General features: G+C 37.6%; 1 protein-coding gene across 1 annotated transcript in view; it reads right to left on the bottom strand.

Annotated features, from left to right (window-relative positions):
• Positions 1–4223: 4223 nt before the first annotated feature.
• Positions 4224–12736, bottom strand: part of LOC147829159 (uncharacterized) — a 29942-nt gene continuing 21429 nt past the window's right edge. Inside the window, exon 2 of the mRNA XM_087206820.1 lies at positions 4224–6465. Within this exon, the coding sequence (XP_087062946.1) occupies positions 6437–6465 (29 nt within the window). The 3' untranslated portion in view covers positions 4224–6436. The remainder of the gene's footprint in view (positions 6466–12736) is intronic.

Here is a 12736-nt window from a genome sequence, read left to right as displayed (position 1 = left end):
CTCTGCTGCTGTGTAAGAATCTCTGGATGCTGTGATTTCCAAACTGGCCTGATGAGCACACAGAATTTCAGAGCAGGTTGACTTTGAGCATGGCCTTTGAGCATGGCCTAGTCCTGCCCTTCCCCAGAACGTTTAACTCAGAATCCACTCTAGGCCTCCTCCTTTCTCTCTCAGAAGCAACTTGGTGAGGCTGAGGGACAGCAAAGTAGCTTTGGCACCCGCTCTTTCTTGCCCTTGTTACAACTGCCCCGCCATTTCTGCCTGGTTAACACTACCCCTGATGCAGGGGTAACATGGCCTGGTTAAGTAACTGGCCCAGTTACACAGCTAGGCACAGAGGACTCAGAGACTGGTCTGCCTCATTTCCCTAGTCCTCCATCCCATTACCTGAGTTAACGCTGCCTCGAAGTAGAGATAAAGAATGTTTTTAGAGGACAAGAAAGCCATGCCCTTCAGACCTTCAGACATTAGAGCGAGCTTCAGACAGCAGAGCTGCTTCCTTTATTTTCCCCTGGGTCCATCCCAAGGAACACTAACCTACACCCTCACACCTTTTCTTTTTATTTTGAGACAGGGTCTTTCTAAGTTGCCAAGGCATGATCCCCTGCCTCTGCTTCCCAATTAGCTGGGATTACAGGAGGCTGCCACCACATCTGGCTAGGGCTTGTTGATTTTAACATTGCAGCCAATAGGTAAGAGAGGAGTAGAAATTATGGACATTTGGGGTTCTGGAAGGGAGATGGGGCTAAATGTGCCAGAAATCAATGTAAAGCCAAGGCACACATTTTCCCTAAGCAGATCTCCTTTGGAGTGCCTGGAAAAAGATCTCTTTGTTGTTGTTTTTAAGAAATTTTTTAAGGTTAAGGGCCAAACCTATTTTTGGTAGTTAAATAATGACTTTCTCCAAATGGCTACATTTACACTGTCATTCCAGGACCTGAGAGACATAAGGGCACCAATAAATTTACCAAAATTATCATTTACATCAGAGATAGATGAATAGGAAGTTGGAATTATAGAATATTTAAAACTAATACCACCATATTATTATCATATTATAGGAAACAGAGAAAATAAAATCATACAGAATTCCAACCACATCAAAAGATCACTATTACCATTTGGTGCAGTTTACATGCATATTTTACATGCACTTTATAGACTTTGTAAAAGTAGGGCACATATTTTGTATACCACTTTTCAAGCTTAATATTGTAGCATATGTACTTTCTATTTTCATTCAGTCTTCGTAGTGGTTTATTTAGTTATATAATATTGCACTAAAAGGTCTATAACCCAAATTTATTTAAATTATTCTCCCTGCTGTTGACTGTTTAGGTCATCAAAAGTTTTGCTGTGATAAATTACTCTGCAGTGAACATCTTTATGACAATAGCACTTTACACCAAGTGTTTTAGGTTCATTACTTCTCATGGTCACTACCACCTTAAGCAGCACATATTTCAACCAATGTATCAACATGGCAACGTCTCCTCTGCTTGTGACCCATCTTGCATAGCACTAGACTACTCATCCTGTAATGTTACTTTCATCACGCTGCTGTCTTGCTTACATATCCTTCATGCTTATCTGCTTATCTTCTGTACAGTATGATTTGATGCCTGTCATAACCCTTACAGGCCAATAAATGAAGAACACTGGGCCCTAAGAACTGATCATCAGAGCTAACAAACAGAATATACAGAGCCAGGGGGACTACTTTTAGGATATACCAACCCAGACACAGATTTGGGACTAAATATCCATGTCACAGTGTCCATCAGACCAGAAAAAACTTTCAAGTTGGATCTACCCAGGGGTCTTATCTGGTAAGGGATGGCACAGCACCCATATTCACCAAGCAGTGTAACACACACAGTCAGGGAGGACCAGAGTCAAAGAGGGTTTGTGACTGAAATCGACTAAGAAGTACAGTGAATAGTGTTCAACACCCAGGCTCCAGAGCCAGCAAAACCAGATAGGCAGTCACAGGGTTGGGGGCGTGACATGCTTCTGGGACAAGGGCCCCAGGCAGAATCCCAGCTGTATAAGCTGAGTCTTTGTGGGGATCAGTGGAGAAGGCTGCAGCTTGCAAATACCAGGGAGGCTTATTAGAAGCCAGGATTTGAGTGAATCCCCACATTAGTGTCTGGTTTAGAGAGGTAGGGTAGGTCGGCCACTAATGGGCCTAAGGACTGAGAAAAATAGCCTCCTGGTGGAGGTGCCTACTATGTGTAGCTGGCAGAAACTGACTTCCAAAATGGCACTCGAACCAGAAACAAAATAAGTAAAACATACATTTAAGTACGTAGAAACAAATGTACATACATGGTACAGTCTACCAACCTGGTGGAATAAAAGTCCATTTTTGGCATGCTTTACTTTGGATTTGAAGGCATTTTCATTGATAAAAGGTATATAAACTAGAGGTCCCATTTGACCCAGCTATTCCCCTGCTGGGAATCTTCCCAAAAGAATTAAAAGAATCATACCACAGTGATATATGTGCACCCATGTTCACAGCAGCACAGTTTATAATAGCTAAAGCTTGAAAACAGCCCAAGTGCCCATCAACTGGAAACTGGATAAAGAAGATGTGGGGTTTTTTTATAAAATGGAGTACTACTCAGCCATAAAGAATGACAAACTAGAGACATTTATAGCTAAATGGTTGCATGTTGAGACCATACTCTTTAGTGAAGTAAAGAGGACACACGTGTAAATACTGAATAGTTTCTCTGGTATGAGAAACTGAAAGTGTAAATAAGGGTTAAAATGATTAAAATGAATAATTGATAATTTGAAATAGGAAGAAAAGGTCCAGAGGGGTAGGGGAAGTGGGAGGGGAAGGGGAAAGGAAAGAAGGGAAAGGAAAAATTATGAGAAAAGGAAAATATGAAAACAAAGTCTTTGTAAATAGGGAAGAGTGGAGGGGGTGAAGGGCGCACAGGTAACGGGGAAAAAATAAGAACCAAGATACATCGTGTACAGGTACAAGCACCCAATGATAAATGTAAACGAATTGTATCCCTAAAATGTACCAATAAAAGAATTTAAGGGAAAAAAAGGTATATAAGTCTACCAACTTTACATAAACAACACCTTCATGTGAATTACCTACTTCTCCATAAAGCGAGGATTCGCTAGGGCTTCAGAGCTGGTAGTGGTTAGTCAGTTTGTTAGTTGGGGCTTCCTCAGAGAAACAGAATAGGAGAGAGACAGAGAGAAGAGGAGGAGGAGGAGAGGGGGAAAGGAGTGGAGTGACTGATTTCAAGGAGTGATGCGGGCTGGCAAGTCCGAAATCCGCAGCACAGGCTGGAGGCCCAGGGAAGAGCTGATATTGCAGCAAAGGCCAAAACCATCTGGAGGCAGACTTTTCTCCTCTTTAGGGACTTTTTCTTTTTCTCTTAAGTTCTTCATGTAATTGCATGAAGTCTACCTACATAAGGTAGTGGTAAGAAGATAATTGGCTTTACTCAGTCTTCTGATTGGAACGTCACTCACATCTAAAGCTCACTTGCACAGCAAATTAAACTGGTGTTTGGGCAAACTGGGCATTACAGCCTAAAAGTGACATATAAAATTACCCATTGTAGTCTTGAAGCAAATCAAAGTCCCTGAACCCCTCTCTGAGCACGGGAGAGTGCTTTTCCCCAGTTCTTCAGATTATGTTCTCAGACCCAAATTTCACCTTCTTCTACTTAAGGAATTGGTTTCTTGTAGCTCCCGAACACAAACCTTCCCTCAGGAAGTCAGGCCAGCCCCTTCCTCTGCCTGTGCACCAGCTCTTACCTGTGGGCCTTGGCTGTGCCCTCCCTCTCTACCTGCCCAGGCCTCCCACGTCGTTCCAGACAAGCTCCCGACAGTACTTCTGGACCAAGATTTCTTTATGTGTGGGCCCAGACCCGAAGTGGCATTGTACTTGTGACCAAAGCTGAAAGAAAGGCTATAATGAGATGGCAACAAAAGCTACAGTTAGAGAAAGAAACCTGGATCTAGAATTTTCCCTCTGCATATTAACTAACTTGAAAGAAGACCAACCCCACTAGAGCAGGCCTTTGAGAGAGCTACTCTTCACCATTCATGACACTTAAGAATATGGCAGGGCCTCTTTGTATCTTCTCAAGGTCAAGGACACTTATTTATAGGTGGGCTCTCCTTCCTTCAGGTTTCCAGGGTTAGGTGATGTGTATAGTTGACCACTGACAAATTAAGGAACAAAAGACAATAAAGCATTGATTTTATTGTTGAAGTAAAATTTACACAGAAGGAAACCCAAACTTACAGTGGAATGTCTAAGAATATAAACCAGTTTTTTTAGTATAAATAAGTTTTGATGAATGTATACGCACGTATGACCACCAATCTAGTCCAGATACAGACATTTCTATCACTGCAACAAATTCCTCAAAGAATTGATTTTTAAATTTCTCCTTTTAATTAAAAATTGTGTTCAATAAACTATCATTTTAGAGAACTCACTCTCTACATTTCCTCTAGTAACACCTTGCATTATTATAGTGCACTTGTTATCATGGGTGAGCCGATACAGACACATTATTATTAACTAGACTGTAGTTTACATCAGAGTGCTGTACATTTTAAGGGCCTTACAATGGTACAGTGTTGTGCACTCATCGTGAGGGCATCACACAGCAGTCTCACTGTCCTAAAATTCCCCAGCGCTCCACCTACTCAGCCATCTTTCCCTCCCTGTGACTCTCAGCAACCACAGATCTTTTTACTACTTTGTACTTTTGCCTTTTCCAGAATGTCAGAGAGATGGGACTATACTACGTGTGGCCTTTGAGGATTGGCTTCTTTCTCTCCCCAATATGCATTTAAAGTTATACTAAGTCGGGCCAGGGATTTAGCTCAGTGGTTCTGCTGCCTGCCTTGCAAGTGCAAGATACCGAGTTCAATCCCTGGTACCAAAAAAAAAAAAAAAAATTAAAAAAAAAGTTATACTAAGTCTTTTTTGTGTCCTTATAGATCACTTCATCACTTAATAATATTACACTGCATGGCTACACCACAGTCAGTTTATCCATCCACCTACCAAAGAACCCCTCTGTTGCTTTCAAGTGTTGGCAATTATTAATCAAGCTGTTATAAACATTTGTGTGCAGTCTTTTTGTGTGGACAGGAAATTTCAACTCATGCGGAATGACATGAGTACATGCACTTTTGTAAGAAATGGCCAAACTGTTGTAAAGGTGCTGTGATCTCCACATCTCCACTGGCATTTGGTGTTATCACTGTTTTGGATTTTAGCTATGTAATGTAAGTGTGTAGAAGTATCTCATTGCTGACTTAATTTGTAATTCCTTAATGACATATGGTGCTGAACATCTCTTTACATATTTATTTAGTTGTTTTTCTTTGGTGAGAAGTCTGTTTGGGTCTCCCCTCTGCCTTTTAAAAAATTCGGACCGTGGAGTTTGAAGAGTTCTTCATATATTTTGTCATTTAATTATCTGTATGTCTTTCCCAGAACAATTTTTTAAAATTTTAATGAAGTCAATTGTCATTATTTTTCTTTCGAGAATTTTTTTGTTGTTTTGAGAAGTTATCACCAAACCCAAGATCACTTCTCTTATCTTTCGGAAGTTTACTAGTTTTGTTTTACATTTAGGTCTGATTTAATTTCATTAACTTGTGAAAGATGTCTGCAGTGACTTTTTGTGTGTAGATGTCCACTTGTTCCAGAACCATCTGTTGAAAAGGCTGTCCATTCTCCATTGCATTGCCTTTACTCTTTTGCTAAAGACCAGTTTGGTAATAGCTTGGTGGTCATATTTCTGTGCTATTCTTTGGGAACACATTGAGTCTATAGATGGAGTCAGAAATGACAGTTGGCAGCATTGTCATCCTATTTTTATGCATGAAGTATATCTCTTCATTTATATCTTCTTTCATCAGAGCTTTGTAGTTTTCCTATTATAGAGCTTATTCACATTTTGTTAGATTTATACCTAACCTCTTTCCTTTGAAGTGCCAATGTAAATGTTTTTGTGTGTTCCAAATTCCTTCTTCATTGTTGGTATATAAAATTGCGATTGACTTTTTTATATTAACCTCATATTGTGTCCTTACTACGATCAAGTATTCATTCTATTGATTTTTTTGGAATTTCTACATAGACAATCACGTCAGATGCCAGTAAAGACAGTTTTATTTCTTACTTCCCAACCTGCATACCTTTTATTTCATTGTGTTGTCTTTGCAGTACCTCAGACTTTCAAGATAACGTTGCATAGGAGTGGTGAGAGCAGATGGCCTTGTCCTGTTCCTGATCTTAGGGGGAAGCATCTTGTCCCCTCTCTCCAACTGATAATTTCCTCTGCAGGTGCGATACCTCTCTTTCACTCTCTTCCTCCCCATATCACACTACTGTTTAGGAAGGCGGAGAGAAGTTTCCAGTTTTCATGGCAGATTAAACAGAGGCATTTATTCTGCTCACCCCTAAAACCAAACGAAAGAAAAATTAAAAGATTAAAAAATACATAGCCATAAAAGAGAATACAAAGGAAGTAAACAATAGATAAGGAGTATCAATAACATAAACCATTAAAATAAAAAATTGGAAAATGGAAAACAGATGGGTTGTGATTTAGCAGACAAGAGAAAGCGAAAAACTTACCAGCTTTATTGGAAAATACTTGAGTGTATATTTCCTCAGACGGGGCTAGTCCTCTGTGTAGCCACAACACCATCATCAGAATCAGGAAATGGGCATTAATACATTACTACTATTTAATTCTTCTACCCATTTAAATTTCACAAATTGTCCTTGACATGTCTTTCATAACAAAGGAGTCAGTCCATAACCACACACTGCAATTGTCATATCTGTTTGGTCTCCTTCAGTCTGGAATAGTCTTCAGTTCCTTAATGTGTGCTAGTCAGCCTTGATTTTCACAACTTTGACGATTCCGACAGTTACAGAAGTTATTTTGTAGAGTGTCCCTCAATTTGGCTTTTTTGGGGGAGGGGGTACCAGGGATCGAACTCGGGAACTTGTGTTTGCGAGGCAGGTGCTGGAACCACTGAGCTAAATCCCCAGCCCTCAATTTGGATTTTAAAAGCTGTTTCCTCATGATTAGATTCAGATTATGAACCTCTGACAGGAATGTCACAGAGGTGATGCTGTGTTTGTCTTGTGCATTCTGTCAGCTGGTTCTGATTTAAATTTGTCCTATTTCTGGTGGTCTTATCTTTCATCGTTTTACTAAGCAGGTGTCTACAAGACTTTCCCACTGTTAAGTTACTGTTTTGCCATTTGTAATTAAAATTATTTTACTAAACTGTTGCTTTAACCTAAACAATCATGTCAACTATGAATAAGGACAGTTATACTACTTTTCCTCTCTATATCTTTCACTTCTTTTGTCTTACATTATCATGGTGGGCTTCAAATTGAGAAAATCAGAAATTAGAAATTCTTGTTTTGTCCTTGATCTTCATAATGTTTTACCATTATGAAGAATGACTAAGTTTTTCATGTATGTTCTTTATCAAATTGAGGAAATTTCTTTGTACTCCTAGTTTGCAGATAGTTTTTATTCTGAATAGGTATTAAGTTTTCTCACAGTTTCTGTACGTTTGATCATATGGGTTTTCAATTAATATACTTACACTGATTGATTTTATAATTGGCTTTCCAAGATAGACTTCATTTGTCATGATCACCATTGTATTCGATATTTATTAATAATTTTTGCATCTATTTCATGAAGGATAGCTTTCTTTTTTTCCTTATAATGACTTTGCTGTTGGTATCAAGATAATATTGATCCCATAAAACAAAGGTTCCTTTCTATTCTAATTTTGGAAAGAATTTATGTATGATTACATTACTTACTTCCTCCTTAAATATTTGAGAGAATTCACTAATGAAATTTTCTGAACCTGGAATTTTGTGAGTGGGAATATTTTTAATAGCAAATTTAATACAGAGCTTTTCAAATTTTTATTTTATATCATTTCGACTTTATTTTGCTTTTTGAGGAACTTGGCCATTTCATCCAAGATAGCAATATATTAGCTAAAAGTAGTTCAGTAATATTCTTGTGAGAAACCCCAGCCCTGTCTTTTCTATCAAAAATATAAACAAGGGAGTGTCTCTGTCTTAAACTCTAGTTCACGCTAGGCTGCTCCTGCTTTTTTTTTTTTGAGCACACTGAGTTACAGAAAATGTTTGTTCAGTTCAGATTCTGGGAATACAGCTGACACCCAAAGATAACTCATCAATAGCCAGGGACTTTCCACCCCCTTATTCTGCCCCTCTTCCTTTCCCCTTATCAACCCTGCCCAGCAACCCTTCAGGTCCTCCTCCCTTCAGGGTGCTTAAACTAGCCAATCAGAACAGATTGTGAACCCTCAACCCAGCCAACGGGGAAAAAGATCAGCGGCTTCTCATGCATTAGGGATGAAAGGAGCCTGCTGCACCCTCTCTGCACACCTGCTACCTTATGCTGAAGTGTGCTCGCACCCTTCTGCAGAAGTAAAACTTTGCCTTTTTGAGATTTCTTGGTGTCTGAGTGCTTTATTATCTGCATCAACAAACTGAGTCTGGGGACGTATTCCCAATATTCTCTCACCCTTTTAATGCCTGTAGAATCCACAGTGATGTCTCCTCTTTCACTCCTGATACTGCATCATTTATATTTTCTTCTTTTTTCATCTTAAAAATGTTGCCAGTTTAATTTATTTTATTAGTCATTTTGAACAACTACCTGTGGCTTTCTTGTAATTTTCTCTATTAATTGCTTGTTTTTCTGCCCCATCCAATATCCACTTTTTACAATCTCTTCCTTTTATTATTTTTATTTTTGGTAGCTTAAAAACTTTTTTTTGTTAGTACATGTTTGCAGTACATGAAGTTTACATTCATCTTAGGGAGTGGGTGCCTGTACATAACACATACTGATTCCTTTCTATTCCCTTCCCCTCCCCAACCACCTCTCCTTGCATCTCTACATCCCCTTTCTCTATTTTATTATTATTAGTTTATGTTTATGACACATAATGTTTACATTCATTGTGGGTATTTGGTACAGGTACACATCTTCAATCTTTTTACTTCCTCTTCCTGTCCCCTGCTCACTCTCTTTCCCATTTGCAAAAGATCTGTTTCCCTGTTTGTATCAGTCTTTTATTTTGCTCTTTATTTGTACTTTGTCATATTCAAATGCGAGGTACCATATAGCATTTAAACTTGTGTGTCTGATTTATTTCACTTAACGTTGTATTTTCCAGGTGTATCCATTTTCCTACAAATGGCTTGAATTTATCATTCTTCATAGCCAAGTAGTATTCAATTATGTGTATATGCATTTTTTTATCCACTCATCTGTTGATGGACATGCAGGCTACTTGCAGGATTTAGGTATTATGAATTGTGCTGCTATAAACATTGGTATGCATATGTCACTATAATATGATGTCTTTAGCTCTTTTGGAAAGACACCAAGAAGGGAAATACCTGGGTAAAATAGCTGTAATTTCCATTTTTAGTTCTTTTGGAAATCTCCACACTGATTAATGGTTGTGCTAATTTACATTCCCACCAACAATGTAGAAGGGTAATTTTCTTTTCGCTACAGCCATACAACATTTGTTATTGTTTGATTTCTTGATGACAGCCATTCTTTCTGGTGTAAAATGAAATCTCAGTGTTGTTTTAATCTGCATTTTTCTAACGGCCAGAGAAGCCGCATATTTTTTCACATGTTTGTTGGTCATTTGTACTTCTTCTGAAAAATGTCTGTTCATTTCCCTTGCCCATTTTTTGACTGGGTCTCTTATTTTAGAGGGTCTAAATTTTGAGTTCTTTATATAGTGGAATTTCAATTCACAAATGCTTTTTATTGCAAACAATTTGGTTTGCAAACAGAAACATTTCGCAAAATTTTCTTTTTGTTTGTGAACTCTGAATTGGGTGACTAATGTGAACTGTGGCCATCTTTCCTGCACAAACACATACATGGCTCTCTTTTCCAAGGTCATGGAATGAATTAAGTTCATGAACCGAGGTACCACTGTATATTCTAGATATTAGTCCTCTGTCAGAAGAATAGGTGGAATAATTTTTTCCCCATTCTCTAGGTTGTCTCTTTAATATGTGGGTTGTTTCCTTTGCTGTGCAGAAGCTTTTTAATTTGATATAATCCCATTTGTTGATTCTTGCTGTTATTTCTTGTGCAATTGGAGATCTGTTCAGAAACTCCTTGCCTACAACTATGACTTCAATAGTTTTTTACCTATTTTATCTTCTAGTAGGTTCATTGGCTCTGTTTTAAGGTTTAGATCTTTGATCCATTTTTATTTTAGTTTAGTACATGGTGAGAGATATGGGTCCAGCTTCAATATTCTGCATATAGACAGACAGCCAGTTTTCCCAGTACCATTTGTTAAAGAGGGTATCTTTCTCCCAACATAGGTTTTTACCCCCTTTCTTGAAAGTTAAATAGCTGAATGTGTCTGGAGATGTTTCTGCATCCTCTATTCTGTCCCATTGACCCACGTCTGTTTTTGACATGCTGTTTTTATCACTGTTGCTTTGTACACAACTTGAAACCAGGTATTGTGATGCCTCCTGGTTTACTCTTGTTGCCCAGGACTGCTTTTGCTATTCTGAGTCTCTTCTGGTTCCATATGAATTTTAGGTTTGTTTTCTCAAGTTCTATGAGGAATGCTATTGGTATTTTGATTGGGATTGTGTTGAATATATGTATCAGTTTTTGGAGTATGGTTATTTTGACTATATTCATTCTTTCTACCCAGAAGCAAGGGATATCTTTCCATTTTCTGCTGTCTTCTCCAGTCTCCTTTTTCAGAGTACTATAGTTTTCATTGTAGAGGTCTTTCACTTCCTTGGTTAGGTTAATCTGTAAGTATTTATTTTTCTTCACGCTATTGTGAATGGTATCGTTTTCCTAATTTCTTTCTCATTGAGTTCATTATTGGCATACATGACTGCTATTGATTTTTGTTGATTTTGTATCCTGCTACATTGCTGAAATTGGTTATTAATTCTGAGAGCTTTTTGATAGAATTCTTTGGGTCTTCTATGTAGAGCATCATGTAATCTGCAAAACATGAACTCTAAATTCTTCCTTTCCTATATGTATCCCTTTTATTTCTTTCTCTTGCCTGATTGCTCTGGCTAATGTTCTGAGTACTATGTTGAATACAAAAGGCGATAGTGAGCATCCTTGTCTTATTCCTGATTTTAGAGGGAAAGCTTTCAGTTTTTCCCCATTTAATGTGATGTTGGCTGTTGGTCTGTCATAAATGTCTTTTATCAGGTTCAAGCAGGGTCCTTTTCTATACTTATTTTCATCAGAGTTTTTATTATGAAAGGGTGTTGGATTTTGTCAAAAGCTTGTTTGGGTATCTATTGATATGATTTTTTTTTGTCTTTCCTTGCGTTTATATCATGTATCACATGTATTGATTTACATATGTTGAATCATCCTTTTAACCCTAAGATTAAACCTATTTGGCCGTGTGTGATTCTTTTGATGATATGTTACCTTCTATTTGCAATATCTTATTGAGGATTTTTGCGTCTATGTTCAGTAAAGAGATTGGCCTGTAGTTTTCTTTTTTAGTTGGATCTTTATCTGGTTTTAGGATTAGAGTGACGCTGGCCTCCAAAAAAATTTGAAAGCATTTCTTCCCTTTCAGTTTCATTGAAGATCTGCAGTTTCTTAAAACTGGAATCTTGGATAGTTTAAGCTTTTCTCATTGTCTAATGTAAGCACTTTTAAGATGTAAATCCTCCAAGATTTAGAAATGTCCCACAAATTTTGTGTTTCCATTAAGGTTGTAATATTTTAAAATTTTCCTTATACTTTTTTTGCCTCAATTTCCAAATATTTAAGACTTTTCTTAAATACCTGTTGTTGATTTCTAACTTAAGTTCATTGTAGTCAGGAAAACATACTCCTTAATCTGAATCTTTATTCAAAATTTACTGAGACTTACTGATGGCCCAGTATTTACCCCATTGAAGTGAACATTCTATTTGCACTTGGGAAAACTGTATTTCCCCATTGTTGGGAATAGTGTTCCAAAAGTGTCATTTAGGGCCAGATGGTTAACTATATCATTTAGACTTCTAAATACTTATAGGTTTTTCATCTCCTAGTACTATCAATTACTGACATATATTAAAATCAACAATGATTATGGATTCATTTGTTTCATACTGCTTTTTTAAAAAATTAATTTTATTGGTACATTTTAGGTATACAATATAATGACATTCATCATTGGAAATTTGCACCTTTACATAATCTCTCTTGGTTCTTATTTTTTCCCCACTCCCCTGCCCTCCCTTCAACCCTTCTATCTCTCCCTATTTAAAAAGACTTTGTTTCCATTTTTTCATTTTCTCATATTTAGTCCTTTCCCTTCTTTCCTTTCCCCTACCCCTCCCACTTCTCCTTCCCCTTTGGTCCTTTTCTTCCTATTTCAAATTATCTGTTATACATTTTGATCCTTATTTACACTTTCAGTTCCTCATACCAGAGAAATTATTTGATATTTACATGTGTGTCCTATTTTTATTTCACTTGAGTATGGCCTCAATATGCATCCATTTAGCTATAAATGTCTCTAGTTTCTCATTCTATATGGCTGATAGTACTTCATTTTATTTAAAAAAACACATCTTTATCCAGTCTCCAGTTGATGGGCAGATGGGCTGTTTCTAGCAACTCTAGGC

This window comes from Heterocephalus glaber, unplaced genomic scaffold (assembly GCF_053883595.1).
Source record: "Heterocephalus glaber isolate CG9 unplaced genomic scaffold, H.glaber_assembly_v1.0 deba00000738, whole genome shotgun sequence".
In the NCBI taxonomy this organism is placed as follows: domain Eukaryota; kingdom Metazoa; phylum Chordata; class Mammalia; order Rodentia; family Bathyergidae; genus Heterocephalus; species Heterocephalus glaber.
The sequence above is the reverse complement of the archived record's forward strand: the minus strand, read 5'-3'. Positions and strand labels throughout refer to the sequence as shown.